The 17598-nt window shown below is 40.7% G+C and overlaps 1 protein-coding gene across 3 annotated transcripts in view; it reads left to right on the top strand.

The window, feature by feature from the left end:
* Positions 1-17598, top strand: part of slc4a8 (solute carrier family 4 member 8) — a 45737-nt gene that overhangs the window by 15260 nt on the left and 12879 nt on the right. For all 3 annotated transcript variants that reach the window (XM_033627352.2, XM_033627351.2, XM_033627350.2), the window contains exons 3-6: positions 12238-12390; positions 12873-13008; positions 15272-15432; positions 17287-17463. In XM_033627352.2, coding sequence (XP_033483243.1) covers positions 12238-12390; positions 12873-13008; positions 15272-15432; positions 17287-17463 — 627 coding nt within the window. The remainder of the gene's footprint in view (positions 1-12237; positions 12391-12872; positions 13009-15271; positions 15433-17286; positions 17464-17598) is intronic.

The raw sequence follows: 17598 nt of genomic DNA, 5'->3' as shown, positions 1-17598 counted from the left end.
CCTCTCCAGACACATTTTAAAGTATGTAAAAAATACTCTGCTGTGATTAATATTTTGTTTAATATGGTTTTCCCAGATAAAACATTACAACAAAACTCTGAAAAGGGGCTGGAAGCAGATCTACACTTTGTGCCTCATTGAGAAATTCTGGATGTGGCTTGTGCTAGGTTTCTGCTTTTTCTGGTGCTGGCACAGCACTAAAAACCAAGCAGCAGCCTCTGGGGCTGAAAAATGGAGCCAACATGGAAGTGCTAATAACTACAGTTCCCCCAATGGACACTTGAAACTGGTTTGAGAAGCGACTCAATCCCCATAGAGACCCATGTTAAAATGCTCAGCTTTACAGCAGGAATAAACATGTTTACAGCCTGGTAGGTAGCTAACTAACTATATAACTAACTTCCCTGTCCATGACAACTGTATTAAGGCTTAAAGTTATGCATAATTAAGGGTGTGGCCACTCTGAATGACAGGTTGTCTACAGATAGTTTCATCAGCTTCTCAGTCAGATCCACCCCTTACTCCTCCACAGCTCCACCCTCCCATCCAAATATGGTCACTTCTGGCCCCCACGAAACCAAGATCGCCATAGCCAAAATGCCAAACTCTTCAAAATGGAAGCCCATAACCAATGGGTGACATCACAGTAGCTACATCCATTGTTTTATACAGTCTATGACTGAAATGAAGTGTGGCGATAGGTCTAGCTATGGGAGAGTAGCACCACACTGACTGGTGAAAAAGCAGTGCACATCAAGATGACTAATGTTGGTATTAGATGAAACATCGGAGAGTTTCAGCCATTCATGTTTGAGCCTCAGTCAGACCCAGACTTAGATAAGGAGTCTGTTGTGCACCAAAATCGGCAACCAGCAGACGTATCAGAAAGGTAAGTATAGTTAGCATCTTTTATTTATGTTGTCTGTTAGCTTGTTAGCTTTTAGGCTAACAGGCAGTGGCTGACACAGTATTATGAATCATGCATTAATATCTGCTACAATGTTACAGTGTGTTCACATTGAGCTGGTTTAAATCTAAAAACCGCACACTATAATGTTAGCTGTCAAAACTGTCACTATGCTAATGCTAATTCTGCTAACTCTCTGTACTGAGAAGTCTGCTCTGTGCTGGAGGTTTCAGGTTTCTTTCCTGGTGTTACATTGAAGTCTGTTACCCCATCAATATGTGTTTCCTGTATTAGATAGTGACTGGCTTTTGCATTAGTGACGGCATACGTTTGAATCTGAGATTTGAGGGGGGAATTGAGGGAAGTACAGGAATGTAAACACACCTCTCTTGTGACAAACCTTTTACTAATACAAGTCAGTATAGTTAAGGTCAGACATTTTAGGGGGCAAAACAAGAGAAAAACACATTTTTCAGTGGAGATCTTCAAAATAATTTATTAAGAATGTATTTTCTGATCTTTGGTTGCTAGGGGCGCAATGTGCGGTTGACGTGTCTCCCTCAGCTCCCACTGATATGCTCATAATTTAAGGAGTTTTGCAGTTACATCGTTTTTTCCCTACTCATACTCTCAGTATCTGATTTATAAGGTGCTTGTGTACATTTTGGATGCAACAACCAGTCGTTGATGAATTTGAGAAGTGCAGGACGTGAGAAAGACGAAGGTCAAGCCATAGAGAAGCATGGGAAGCGTGGAAAGTCCACAATGGCGACGGGCACGGAATCAAACATTCTCAAGGCGATTGCCGAACTGAAGCTGGACTTCTCCACTTTTAAAGTGGGTCTTTCTGCCACGCTGGATTCTCGAATTGAGACTGCTACTCAGCTTCTTCGAGGGGACATTACACATTTTAAAGAAGAGATGTGCCCCGCAATACTAGGTCTAACAGAAAAAACGGAGTTGCACACCACCAAAATCAGCGATCTTGAAACTGCTGCCACCACCGCTTCGGACACAATTACGGCGCTGGATAAAGAAGTAAAAAGACTGTCTAAGGAAGTGAAGGCTGTGTAACAGAAATGTGAAGATCTGGAGGGGTGCTCTCGCAGAAACAATCTCAGGATCTTTGGCATCAAAGAAAACGTGGAGGGTCCCCGTCCCACCGATTTCATCGTGGAACTGCTGAAGGACACACTGGATAGCAAGCCTGTCATTGACCGCTGCCACTGCATTTCCCGGGGCAATCCAACCAGCGCCGCCAGCGAGTCAAGAGGGGCTGCTATTTTAGTCAATAAAGCCACACCATTTATTGCCACAGATGTGATAGCTGACAATAAAGGTAGATATGTTATAGTAACCGGGAGATTATTTTCCATTCCCCTTGTTTTGGCCAATGTATATGCGCCCAATTGTGACGATACACATTTTGTATCCACATTTTTATCTAATATTCCAAATTTGGACTCACACTTGCTAATTTTAGGGGGAGACTTTAATTTGGTGATATCACCAACTTTAGACAAGTCTCAAAGGGCCACTGCTACATTGAAATGTGCATTATTAATCCAACTGTTTCTCCAAAAATATGGCCTCTGCGATGCATGGCGCTTTTTGCATCCCTTAGCCCGACAATACTCTTTTTTTCTCTCATGTACACCATACATTTTACCGCATTGATTATTTCTTTATGGACAACAAACTTTTACCCAACCTTCAGCATTCTAGTTATGAGAGCATAGTAATCTCTGACCACGCTCCCCTTATTCTCAAATTGAAATTTCCACACTAAGAGTTATCAGTGGCGGCTCAACTCACTCCCGCTCTCAGACAAAAAGTATATTCAGTTGATATCTGCAGAGATCCCTTTATTTTTTGAAAATAATATAACTCCAGGTATGTTCATTCATTCATTCATCTTCTAACCGCTTCATCCTCTTGAGGGTCGCGGGGGGGCTGGAGCCTATCCCAGCTGACATTGGGCGAGAGGCAGGGTACACCCTGGACAGGTCGCCAGACTATCGCAGGGCTGACACATAGAGACAAACAACCATTCACGCTCACATTCACACCTACAAACAATTTAGAGTTATCAATTAACCTAGTCCCCAATCTGCATGTCTTTGGACTGTGGGAGGAAGCCGGAGTGCCCGGAGAGAACCCACGCTGGCACGGGAAGAACATGCAAACTCCGCACAGAAGGGCTCCCACGCCCGGGATCGAACTGGCAACCCTCTTGCTGTGAGGCGAGAGTGCTAACCACCACACCACCATGCCGCCCACTCCAGGTATGTTTTATTCTATTATATGGGAGTCTCTAAAAGCATATTTGCGCAGTAAAACTATAGCCTATGCAGCCTCTATTAATAAGGCACGCACATAACGTCTTTGCGACATAAGCAATTTAATTGCCTCACTAGATAATAAATATTCAAGAGACCCCTCGCCATGTTTATATACACAACGCCTCCTGTTCCAATCGGAGTATGATAGCATTACCACTGTACAAGCAGAGAATCTGCTCCAACGAGCTCGCTATAGGATTTATGAGCAGGGTGACAAGACCAGCAAATTGCTTGCCCATCAGATCCGCAAATCCGAGGCATCGCGCCTTATCCCCCAGATAAGAACTAGTTCAGGTGCCATTACTGTTGTCCATGAGGAAATAAACAATCGATTGAAAGAGTTTTACACTTCCCTTTATACTTCAGAGTCCCCACGGGACCCTCAGTTGATTGACTCTTTTTTCGATGGTCTTAATATTCCATCAATTAGTGGAGACTCTTATAATTGTTTAGAACAGGGATTCTCATCAGAAGAAATAGAAGCCGCCATATCGCTCATGCAGAATGGGAAAGCAGCCGGCCCAGATGGCTTTCCGAACGAGTTTTACAAGGCTTTTGCCAAACAGCTTTCCCCTTTTTTAACATTATTATTTGCAGAATGCCTTGAGAACTCATCTCTTCCTCCTACTTTTTATCAAGCATCCATTTCCCTACTTTTAAAGAAAAATAAAGACCCATTAGAGCCTGGGTCTTATCGAGCAATATCCCTCCTAAACTCGGACTATAAAATTCTGGCAAAGCTCCTAGCAAAGCACATAGAGGGTCCTCTGCATGAAATAATACATTTTGACCAAACAGGGTTTATAAGAAATAGACATTCATTTTTTAACATTAGACAACTCCTTAATATAGGCCTACTGTATTCCCCAACCTCAAAGGATCCTGAAGTAGTAGTATCTTTTGACGCCGAGAAGGCGTTCGACCGCCTTGAGTGGGACTATTTGACAAATGCCCTTCAAAGATTTGGATTCGGCCCTAAATTTGTAACATGGATCAAGATCTTATATCTGTCCCCTATGGCCTCAGTGCGCTCAAACAACATATCATCAGAGTATTTCCCTCGTCAACGTGGCATGAGACAGGGGTGCCCTTTGTCTTCCTTGTTGTTTGCTCTGGCGGTTGAGCCTCTTGCCATAGCTTTATGAGCTAACAATGATATCCAGGGTATTTCCCGTGGGACTCTGAAGCTTAAACTTTCCTTATACGCTGATGATTTACTTTTGTTTATTTCCAATCCAAATGACTCCCTACCCAAGGCCTTAACGGTTAAGAAAGCATTCGGCAAAATATCAGGGTATAAGCTGAATGTGGGGAAAAGCTGTACCCAGTAAACAATCCTGCCTTGAACACTTCATTTTCACATTTTCATTTCAGAGTGGTCCGTGATCAATTTACATACCTAGGAGTAAAAGTAACACGAAATTACTCAGACTTATTTAAGGCAAATATTGCTGTCCTAGTTGATAGTCTTAAGCAATGTTTTGTATATTGGAAGTCACTACCTCTCTCACTCATTGGCCGGGTAAATATTATTAAAATGAATGTGCTCCCGAAGTTCTTGTATTTTTTTCAACGTTTACCTGTTTCCATACCTTCGTCTTTTTTTACTTCGATTGAACAAACTTTTTTGTCTTTTATTTGGAATGGCAAAACACCGCGCATCGGTAAGAAACATCTGCAAAAGTCCAAGGACCTGGGGGGCCTTGCATTGCCTAATTTCCAATCATACTACTGGGCAGCAAATTTCAGAAGTCTTTTATATTGGAAGGCACCAGACCAAGAGTACATAACTCCTCTTTGGGTTCAGTTAGAGTCAGAATCATGCAAACCTGCTGCTCTCTCCTCTTTACTATGTTGCACTCTCCCTTTTTCTTTAAAAAAATGTAGCAATAATCCAGTGGTAAAACACTCATGTAGGATCTGGAAACAATTTCGATTAACTTTTAATTTGAAACATCTTTCTATTTCAGGTCAGATGTTTCAAAATTCTATGTTTTCCCCTTCATTAAATGATGGAGCCTTTAGAGTTTGGCACTCTTTGGGATTGACATCTTTATTGCAGTTATATATTGATGGTACATTAGCCTCGTTTGCACAGCTGAAAGAAAGATTCCAGTTACCCACGTCTCAGTTTTTCTGCTATTTGCAAGGAAGGGATTTTGTCAACAAAAACACAGTTCAGTTCCCCAATAGGCCCACAGGAACTCCACTAGAGGATATTCTGAGTTTAAATAAAGTTCATAGGGGTGTAATTTCTTGTATAGAATAATTGCCAACCTCCTGATCCCACCATCTCCCTTTAAGGCACAGTGGGAAAAGGACCTGGGGGAAGAATTTGATGAGGAGATATGGACCTCTATTTTAAATAGGATTCACTCTCCCTCCTTTAGTGCGAGACATTCTCTCATTCAGTTTAAGGTAGTCCACCGCACTCACTGGTCCAGGGCTAAACTTGGTAAGATATTTCCTAATACTGATCCTATCTGTCCTCGTTGCAAACTGGAACCAGCCACTCTAATACATCAATTCTGGACATGTCCTAAAGTTTCAGATTTTTGGGGATTTTTTTCAAATGTTTTTCTGAGGTCTTTAAATTTGATTTTGAACCTTGTCCCCTCACAGCTATTTTTGGGATTGCACCAGTGGGCAGCCCTTTAACATGTTCTCAGTCTGACTCAGCAGCCTACGGCACTCTGTTGGCTAGACGTGTCATATTGCTCAACTGGAAACTTACCTGTTTGCCTTCTCACACTCAGTGGATCAGAGACTTACTGGGCTGCCTTAAATTAGAAAAACTTAAATTTAGCTCCCGTGGAAAACCTGAATGTTTTCAGACAACCTGATCTCCATTTTTAGCCTATTTCAACCGTATCACCTGTGAGCCCTTTATTCTCTTACCATCCTGCCACACTACTGACGGTCATATATCCCATAATGTGATAATTTATTGTGAAGTGATGTCTTTTTATTTTATTTTACTTTATTTGTTTGTTTGTTTTTACTATTATTTGTGTCTATTTTAAAACATGCTATATATTTGTGATCATTTTGATTTTTGTTCATGTATTTGCTCTGACTGTTCCTTTATGTTGATCTTTCTTTGTTTTGTTAACAAAACCAATAAAAATATATATATAAAAAATGACAGAAACCATTTGGAGGAAAGAAAAAAAAAGAATGGATTTTTACAAAAAAATCGTGCTATTGTTGTGCTATAGGTCATGATTAAACAGAATGCACTGTTGCACTTTTGTTGTTGTTGCTGTTTTCTTATGCTCTCCCAAGCCATTCACCTTACACCTTTGGGTGGTAAATGTGAATTGCACAGTATGTCACTGACACACAGACAAAACAAAAAACAGCAAACTAGAGGGACAAATTTGAATTTGTTATTATTATTGTTATTATATTATTCACTGTCAACTCAATCCAATTCTGAGGATTGTGCTCTGCTCATTATTGGTTCTTTCTTTCAGCCATGTTGCACACTTGACCTCACCAGACCAAATTGCAAATAATAAAACATGAGCTTGAGCCTGACCACACCCCAGTCATGAGTTACATGAAACTTCTTACTCGTTGTAGTTTTGGTTCCTTTTCCTTTTCTTCAAGTTCAACCAACAGAGATATTTTTATCTCTCCACATCTCTTTACTGGCAGTGCATACAGTGTAGAAATAATGCCCCTTGTGTTATCAGCAACCTTTACACAGGTGCAGTTTGTATTTCCGCTTAATTCTACATAATAACGCTGCCGGCCAGGTCCAACTCTAACCATGAATCATATTTTATGAGCTCAGTAGATGAAATTTTCATTTGTAATATAACTGCATCCATCATTTTGCCTAAAATTAGAAAAGTTAAGAAATGTATGACGGTATTTCACTGAGAAATGTTGTGGAACAGAAATATGGCATCATAAACAATGGATATATTTAAGAAAAAGTACCTACACCTTGAGTAGAGGCAGTATATTCCTCAGGTAGTTAAATTACATGACCTCAGCCTCAGCAGATCCCCCCCATAGTTTCCCAAAATCCTGTGGGAAACACTGGGACATATTTAAGAAAAAGTACCTACACCTTGAGTAGGGGCAGTATATTCCTCAGTTAGTTAAATTACATGACCTCAGCCTCAGCAGATCCCCTAAGACATGTATATTTCATGAAGCCAAACAATATATTTCGGCGTGATTGAGTCAATTCTATCATTCTTGTGAGAGTGTGTGTGTGTGTGTGTGTGTGTGTAGATAGTTTATAGTGTGAGTTGTTGTGAGAACATGGGGATGTTATTTTGTCTCCTTGTCTGGTGGAGATGAATTGAACATTAAAAATGAATCTTCCATCTACCCCAAGGAGGCTTGGGGGCTGATCTGTCATCGGTAGGTGAAGACAGGTGTGTGTGTGTGTGTGTGTGTGTGTGTGTGAGAGAGAGAGAGAGAGAGAGAGAGAGTCACCCCATTCTTTCTTTCATGGAGAGATAATAACACGTTCAGAGATTGAACACTCAGCTCCAGCCCAGTAGCTTTGTGTCCTCGATGCACCCCAAACTATGTTTTTCATGCCCAAACAAACAAACAAACAAACAAACACACACACACACACACACACCTCCATTTTATTCATAACAATTTGCCAAACAATTTCATTAATTGCCTGATTACTTCCACTGTTCATTCTTTAATTTTAAAAGGCTCTGCTTTGATATTCAAATAAACTCCATTATTGTCTGTTATCACAGCATGTTGTGTGAAACACTGAATGCACTGATGATAATCACAGGTGGCAGAGGTTGAGACTAGTATCAGGCAGGAAGTAAAGAGTTATTCCCTGATTCTCCCCGTGGAGCTTTGGGCCAACACCTAACCCTCGGTTTAATGGCTTTCACATTCAGTTCCTTTAACCATCTGAGCTGAGAGACCGCAGTGCAGCTCAATCAACTCTGTCTTCCTCCGTTAGCACATGTTCTCTCTCCATCTGGAACACAGGAAGATGCCTGTTTTATCCTCGGCTAATAAGGATTTTATATTTTGTCATCAGAAAGTCTGAAATGAAATGTACGTATGTATATATTTAGAGAGTGGATGACACACACACCACAACCCAACGACAGGAGAGTGAAGTAGGCTGGGTGTTCAATTTTATTTATAAAGCCCAATATCAAAAATCACAATTTGCCTCAGAGGGCTTTACAGCATATGACATCCCTCTGTCCTTGGACCCTCAGAGCAGATAAGGGAAGCTCCCCAAAAAAACCCTTAATGGGGAAAGAAATGGTAGAAACCTCAGGAAAAGCAACTGAGGGGGGATCCCTCTTCCAGTATGGACAGACATGCAACAGATGTCCTGGGTACAGAACAGATCAACATAGTTCTGTATGCTTTTTTTCTGTATCCACTGTGAAAAGTTGTGGATGGTGCCAATGGAAACGTTCTGTACCGTCCCCATTTTAGATCACCCCTCTGTTGGGGTACCAAGCACACAGATGTGGCACTAAAAGGTGGAGCTGTGAACACTGCTCTCTGTTGATTGGTCAATAGCGGACGGTCACTCTGCTCAGGGCTGAGTTGTGGCTGGTTTTAGGCTTATGTAACCACTGTTCATACTGTGGAGAGTTTTACATAAATAAGCTGTAACTATAAAAATGACAGGATGTTTTGCTGCCTCTCACAGCAGCTGGAGTCTGAGAAAAATAATTCAATGGGCCGACTGCCAGCAGCATTTAAGATGGAATGTTTACTTGTAATGTTACTCAATGCATGAGTTGACGATGTGAATCCATAAGCACACCTTCAATTTCAATATGACAACTCTGACTGTTCCTTTAGTTATTATTGTTTCTCTTGGATGACATGCACTTTTAGTAATGAGTAAGAGAGGGGGAAAGTGAGACAGAGAGATGGGCACGACAAACAGTAATGACAATAGCTACAATAACATTAATTTTAGTAATGATATTGTAGTAATAGTATTTTGGTGGTATATGTGGTATAAGTGTGTATTAATATTCTACAGAGTTCTACAGGCTGTATCAGCTTTAAAAGAAGTCCGTTAATCAGACAGTCTGCAGTCACGTTATAAAAACTGCCAAAATTAACAGCAAGTAAACACAAAGCAACAAAAAAGTACAAATAACAAACAAATTTGAAGGGAACAAAATGTAAAAGTAACAATGGTTTGTTCCTGGTTTTGTTTTGGTGGAAGTTGCCAGGAAGCAGAATCAAAAGCCTGTGTTTAAAAACAACATTTGGTAAAGATGCAGCCCAAAACTGAAGGGCTGATCTGTTTTTTTTGGGGTTTTTTTTAAAACGATGTTCATAATACTCTTCAGGCTAAAGTGAAAAATGTATTCAGAAGTTATGTTTAAGTCACAACCTTCTGCAGATAACTTGCCAACAAGTTCATTGTGAGACTTTATGCTCTTACTAGGCCTTTTTTTCCCGCTGCTGTTACATAGGGACAGTTCAGAAAGGCCTGAGGCTCATGTAAAGACAGCATTCTTTATTATTTACTATTCATATACAAACTTTTTATTTGGTCCTCCCCTGTATTTCTCCTTGTTGCAGGTATCTTTATAGGCATTAATATCACCAGAATGATGTTTTATGGTTATTCCCATTCTCTGTTGAGCAGTATTTCAGCTGCACTTAAATGATTCACATGTTTACATATTTATTTTAATGTTAATCATGACACTATGTATATGTATTAAAGTATAACAGGCCCCGGGCGTAAGAGCTGTAGTCAGATTATAATATTGTTGTGTTAAGAACAGGAAAAAAATGAAACAGGCAACAGGGAGTGTGCTTCCTTCTCTTGATTCTGCCAGACTTTATTTTCAATGTAAACACATGTATGTACTTTAAACTTTATTATTCTCCACTTCCCATTTCTCATTATAAACCCATTACCAGGTCACGTAATCACAATGTAACGAAAACAGTGCAGACGCAACACACAATGTAGTACCTGTGTTGTAATAAAGTCAGTTGTGGCTGACATTACAGGGTGCACCCAACAGACTGATTCAGTGCTGCTGTAGCTCTGGGGAAAAAACTATTTCCCAGTCTGGAGGTGCAGGCTTAGAAGGCCTTTTAACGTCTGCCAGATGGAAGGAGTTCAAAGAGACGGTGGCATGGGTGCGTGGGGTCCTTACAGATGCTGGTGGCTTTTCTGAAGCAGCATGTGTTGTAGATATCCTCTGGGGAATGGGAGCTGTATCCCAATGATCTTCTGTGCTCTGGAGACGACCCGCTGAAGGGCTTTCCTATCCACTGCTGTGCATCTGAGATACCACACAGAGATGCAATATGTTAGGATGAGACAGGCAACTTTATCAAAACATCCGCTAAGATGTTCTCTGTGCTGCAGCAGTAGAAGGTCACCAGTATCTGTTGAGTCAGTGCTTTTTCGGTATCCTCAGAAAAACAGATGTAGCTGTGTCTCTGTAGAAGTGCAGTGGTGTAAATGGACCATGTTCTGTCTTCTGACATGTGTGTCCAGAAACCTGAAGCTGTACACTCTTAACCCTGCCCCCACTGAGGAAGACTGAAGCGTACTCCTCATCATATGACCTTCTAAAGTTGATGATTAGCTCCTTGGTCTTTCCTGTATTAAAGGACAGGTTGTTATCTGAGCACCAGCCCACCAGGTTCTGCACCTCCGCTCTGTAGGCTGATTCATCGATGTTGAAGATCAACCCGATCACTGATGTGTCATCTACTGATTTCATGATGGTGTTAGTGGCGAATGTAGGAACACAATCTCGTGTGAAGAGGGAGGATGGTTCTCTAAATTCAGTTTTTCAAGTTTTGCACCTTCAGTTTTACAAATAAAAAACATAAATAAAGAAAATAAAAATGTTCACAATCCTTGTGCTTTGTACCTTCTTGTACAAATTAAAAAGAAAATACATTTTCTCCAGACTCCTTTGGTCTGCTGCTTACAGCTTTAAAGGAATTCTTCACCCACAAAATGACTGTTTATCAGTTACTCATCCATGTTACATTTAATATGTGAAAACTTGCTTTTCCTCACATGCCTCCTCGGTGAACAAAAAATCCAAAAATTTAGAAAATTCTTGATGATTTGGAGTAAAGGAGGGCAATGTTTAACAGCAGCAAAACTATATCAGGTGGAATCATGCAGAAGGTTTTAAGTAGTACGGTTTTTGCTAAAATGTGCATTTGGAAAGTACTGACTGGCTAAATGAGACTTGGATTACAATGCACAGTGTGTGTGAGAGTTTGTAAATTTATGTTTTGCTGGTTTGGATAGTTTTGCTGTTGTTAAACACGGACCACTTTTACTCTAGTTCATCAAGAATTTTCTGTTTTTGGATTCTTCGTTCACCCTGGAGGCAAAAAAAAAGTTTTGAACGTAACGTGGGGTGAGTAATTGGTATGCAAATAGTCTTAGTTTTGTGTGTTTCTATAATAACTGCACTACAGATGGCAAATAAGATTCCTGATAGACTGGCTGATAATAAGCGGTTCGATCTCTGGTTCTTCCAGTCTGCATGTTGAAGTATTCTTGAGAAAGATACTGAACCCCAAATTGCTCCTGATGGCTATTCCACCGGTGTGTGAGCGTGTTAAAAACTGAGTAGGGATGGCACCTTGTATGGTAGCTCAGCCACCAGTGTATGAATGTGTGAGTGAATGGGTGAATGTGACTTTGCACTTTGAGTGGTTGGAAGACTAGAAAGGCGCGATACAAGTGCAGGTCCATTTACCATCTACCAATGAGAAATCACATTAAAAATAGCATACATGGTGGGAGACGTTACACTCCTAAACTTTGATTAAAAACAAAACAAAACACAAATTTACGCCAAATTAAATAAATACAGCTCCTTAACAACAATTTACACACAAATACTGTACAAAATATACAAAGGTAAATCACATAAAGTGACCACACACTGCTGGGAGACACAAAAGCATTACTCAGAAGTAAAAGTGAAATCTCTTCTCTCGCCTCTTTCTCAGGTCACAGGACTCTGTTTGTGGGCGTCCGGATGCCCAGGCAGAGCCATCGTCACCACAAGGCCCACGGCTCTCGCCACCGCAAGAAAGACAGAAGGGCAGGAAGCGTCGCAACACAACAAAGCGAGGGAAGTGAGACAGCCACCTCCAGTCATGGTAACACACACTCACACACACAAAAAAAACCTCATCTCAGGTTTCTTTTACTTTTGAAATCAAAGTATTTCTTCAGCTCACCCAGTCATCCATCACACAGAGAGAGAGATGGGCAAAAGAAATAGATATTTGGTCATGACTCTTATACTCGTATACTTGCAAACCCACCTCCCAGAGAGGAGGTAGTGGTTGTTGAACAAAGCCTATCAATACTGTGGGCACTTCACACACTTGCACATACACACAGATCACTCCAGGCTAAAATCGACAAGCCTGCTAATTATCTTCCAAAGAGCAGGAACGAGTCAGCATGTTGCGTGTGTGTGTGTATAGATTTGTGTGACTGTGTGTGTGTTATGGACCCAATGGTCATTTAAAAGACATGTTCTGACAAAGGAGGCAGTGTTGTGTGTGTTTGTAAAGGTCTTTTGAGAGCCACAGTTCACCTCTTGTTCCTCCCTCACATCCCCTCGCTTCATCAGACACACCGTCCCAGCGGGTCCAGTTCATCCTGGGCTCAGAGGAGGATGCTGAACATGTGGCCCACGAGCTGTTCACTGAGCTGGATGAGATCTGTGTGAAGGATGGCAAGGATGCTGAGTGGAAGGAAACAGCCAGGTCAGGATCTCCTCTGGGAGCTGTTGGCAACAATGCTTGGCAATAAAGCTCCTGACAGCCCGGCAGCTCTACAGCTGTATTGTTACGAAGAAAGAGTGTTAGTTACATTTTCAGCTTAGTGGATCATTTTTTGGTCGGTTTGCTCAAGGCAAAAAGCTACGAAGAGAGGAGTGACACAAAACACTGCTGTGACTCATGCTGCAGTTTCTTATTGTAGTGTCAAACCTCTGCCTCGTGTTGTGTGGTTTGCAATTACAACAAAAACATCTGTCCTGAGGGGAAATAGTATGAACCACAAATTTAAAGATTTAAGGCTGATGTTTGTGTAGGATGGGAAACATCTTTCCTTTTAAGGTCGGATGCTCCTTTCTTTCCATCTGTTTTGAGTTGCTCTGGGTCTGTATGGATCAAACGCTGAAGAATTACACTTAAGACCCAACATGGGAGCAAAACGTTCTTCACTGACTGTAAAGAGTTAGACATATCTATCAAGAAAATGATATGATTAAACTTTGGTGGCTGACAAGGACAAATGGCTACAATGGCCCTTCAGGAAAAACGTGCTGCAGATTCAGAAAAGATGCCAATTGAACAATAAATACAAAATTCCAATGGGCTGCAAATGAAAAAACATGCTGCAGAAAGAATAAATACTTTAACAACAAACATTCTGCAAATACAGAAACGATGAAAACAAAAACTACAAACTGCATATTCAGTCAACAAAATGAAAGTTCTCCAAGCCTCTAGGGGGAGCTATGTAAATCTGTTGCTCTTGTATATGCTTGTAAAAGGCGAAGGCCAAAATATAAAAGAGTCCGTACCTTTTTTTCTCCAGTTTTCTTCATTCTTAAGAACCAAACACCAGATACACCCTTTCTTCTGGTTTCTCTCTCTTGGTAGAAAATCCAGTTGTTCTAATTAGCGCTCCCCCAGGACGGGGATTTGCAGTATATGTTTTCGTATGTGTCTTTTAATTGTTATTATTTCTGAAGCTGCAGCACTGTCTCCTGGTGGAAATGTTTTGGACTGTTGCGGTACATTTGTCCCTGTTGGCCATCAAATTAATTACATGTAGGACTAACCAATCAGACACAAGGATACAACTCCTTTTCGACATTTCATTAAACATATTTCTAATGCTGTTATTCACTTGAAATTTAGACCAGACTATGGTATTAATGCAATAAAATTATACAGATCAAGGTATTGTAACATTTCGGTCCCTAAAAATGATGTGCAGTAAAGTTGAATGACAGAGGAGAAATGTATTGAACACGCTAACCGAAATGTATTTAATACTTGAAGAGGCCTTTGTTTGCATGCCAGCTTCAAGACACTTTCTGTATAAAGAAATTAATCTCTCACAGTGTTCAGACAGGATTTTGGCCCATTCTTCCACATTGACAGCTTTTAAATTTTGAAGATTTAAGGAGCCCGCTTGTGAATCTTGAGACAGAATTTCACTTTCAATTCTTAAGCAATTAGTAATTAGGGCTTACTGAGTTTTGTTAGAAGAATGCTCCTGTCCCAACATTTTTGGAACATGTTGCAGGCATCAGATTCAGAATAAATGCATATTTTACAAGTTAGTCTGCTAAAAAAATTTTTTAATTATTTTCAAAAACAAATTTAATTTTTGTGAAATCATTAATATGATCACTAGCATTTAACATGTGAGACAATAATCCAATATATTTCTAATATTAAAATAGTAATTCATAAACAGGGATTAAATAACAGAAAAAATGCCTGAAATAGAAACACAAAGAAAACCAAACTAAAGCAGGAAATAAATTCTGCTGCTGGTAGAGGAGGGGGAATACTGTATATAATGACAGTTTAATACCACATTGACAACGACAGCAAACAAAATTAGTGTCAGCTTTGTAACTCTTGTTGGCAAATAATTGTGTTACACCCTGTCACTGTTCAAATGAATTGCAAATAACAGGCTAAATCTAATTTGCTGCTGCATTAAATATATTGCTTGAGATAGTGTAATATTCATCATGACGAATGATATTTTGTACCATCACTCCAGATGTTTTAAAAGTTGTGTGTTCACCTCTGTCTCTGTACTGCAGTCATATAGGATCTAGCCAACTCTAGAAACCTCTTGAGCTCTCGTTAATTTAAAATCATTTGTAAGTGACAAGAAATTTGATAAATAGAAATGATTTTTTAAAGTAATAGATAAATATAGTAAGGGATCACATTTACTCCTTAATTCCAAACCTCTCATCCTGTCTTTACCTCACAGGTGGCTGAAGTTTGAGGAAGACGTGGAGGATGGAGGGGAGAGGTGGAGCAAGCCTTATGTGGCCACTCTCTCCCTCCACAGCCTGTTTGAGCTCCGCAGCTGCATCATCAATGGCAGCGTGCTGCTTGACATGCGTGCTGACAGCATCGAAGAGATTGCAGGTGAGAATCTGTCCAACTGACACATATTAATATCTCAGTACCAGAGCGCTATCTGTTCCTAGAGAAAAAGGCAAGCTGCGCCTGAATGATTTCTCATAAAGACAGAAATCAGTTGTTATCATTGCTGTAAGTGACTGGTGTCGTTTCTTCAAATGGATATATGATTCCACAATTTCCCGTCCCTCTGTTTCCTGCTCTATAAAGTCACTTCTTACTGCTGTCATTCAGTAAATATTATATTCACTGATATAAAACAGGCTGTATATCTCAGCAGAGATGCCCGCTGGATGTCTTCTACAAATCAATTTATCCTCCTAAGAGAGGAGACACACATGCAGTACAGGCCTGCGGGGAGCATCATCATCGCGCTGGATGCAGAAACACAAACAGACACGACCCCACTGGTCTAATGTTGAAAAGTCTAAATGATTTCCTGCAAATGTAAACATAAACAAACACAATATAAAGACATAGTTTGTGCCACTGAGCTGTGTAGTTGCTGTGTGGATGTTGGAATATTGCATCTGAACTTCTGCTGAACCTGATTTGCATTAAAATCTACAATTACATAAAGATGCTGCCACAGCTCGAGCTCATTTGCATACCAGAGGAAGCACACAATTGGATTAGCAGTGACTATGTATATCTATGAGTGAGAGGACAACCACCGTTTTTAATCTGACGGATAAATAAATGATTTATATACAACTGCAAAAATTCACACCCACACATGAACAATGGTTCAGCGCTACACTGTCCATCCATCACACACACACACACACACACACACACACACACACACACACACACACACGTGGTTCAAGGTTTTCCATCGGTCAGCCTTCCTCATGGTGTTATGACAGGTTTACACCCTGAACGGCCTTGTTGCCTGCAGTCGTTACTCTTCTCCGGCTCTCCACTGCTCTTCTCACTTCTCTCTCCTCTCCATGTGACTCCTGCCAGCAGCACCTGGACCCCGAATAGGATCCAAGATGGTAGAGGAGATAGAGCCAAAAAAAACCCTTCATTTCTTTACTTGTTTATTTATAGAAGAGTGGCAAACTAAGAGAATGTAATAAAGATGCCTGAAGTTGCATATTCTAATAATCCATGCACCAGTTCTTTGAACATGACAAATATTATTAAATGTATTACATCGTCAGATGAGTAACTGATGGGCACCAGTCAAGTGATACAGGATGAGGATGAGGCGGAGCTTTTGCTGCAGTCTTAAATTAGAAAGAACGTGATCCATCTCAAGCCTATGAAGTGTGAGCGGAGGCTGCGATAGATGAGCCATTTATGGCTTTTGATTTAATTTCAGGCGTTTCTCTTGTCGCTGTCCTTATTAACATGGCTTATTATACTGGCGCTGAGCTCGACACAATGGTGCTGGCCTTGAAGTGTGCTCTGAATGTATGCAGGGACTGCAGTGTGTGTGTGTGTGTGTGTGTCAAGCAGACACTTTGATTGACTGTGGAGGAGGGAAGGAAAGAAGGAAGGAAAGTTCCAGTGCTGACTCAGCAAGTCAGTAAAAAAGAAAGGACTGGGAGAGGGAGGAGAGCAGAAGGGGTAAGAGCGATAAAGAGATGGTGATTATTCTCTGCAGTCCCACATGGCCAGATATGTTGGACACATATTGACCGACCACTGCCAATATGCACTTTCTGCTCAGCAGTGTGCTAGTTATTTTGCTTGTGTCGAACTTATTGATTACAAATGAATTAAAGTTCTGATCAAAAGAGCACAAATAAAATACATACTGTACAAAATTAAAGGTGACTGATGCCTTTAATTTAAAAAAATGTTAAGTCTGGTTTCACAAACATGAGCATTTGTGCATGTTCTTTGCAGATATGGTGTTGGACCACCAGGAGGCGTCTAAGGAGCTGGACGACAGTGTAAGAGTAAAGGTACGTGAGGCTCTGCTGAAGAGACATCACCACCAGAACGAGAAGAAGAAGAACCTGATCCCCATCGTCCGCTCCATTGCCGAGGGAACCCGCAAACAGTCAGAGCCCCTTCTGACCGGTGGGTTTCACACTGTGCACCAAACATGTTACGTTTAGCATAAAACAGTTATCACAGATTGTTTAATGGTATGAATTGAATGTAGAAATCCACTGTCTGGAGACAGAATCAGTGTAAAATCTCAGAAATATGAAC

The sequence above is a fragment of the Epinephelus lanceolatus genome, chromosome 1 (assembly GCF_041903045.1).
Source record: "Epinephelus lanceolatus isolate andai-2023 chromosome 1, ASM4190304v1, whole genome shotgun sequence".
In the NCBI taxonomy this organism is placed as follows: Eukaryota; Metazoa; Chordata; class Actinopteri; order Perciformes; family Serranidae; genus Epinephelus; species Epinephelus lanceolatus.
This window is presented reverse-complemented; position numbering and strand designations above follow the sequence as displayed.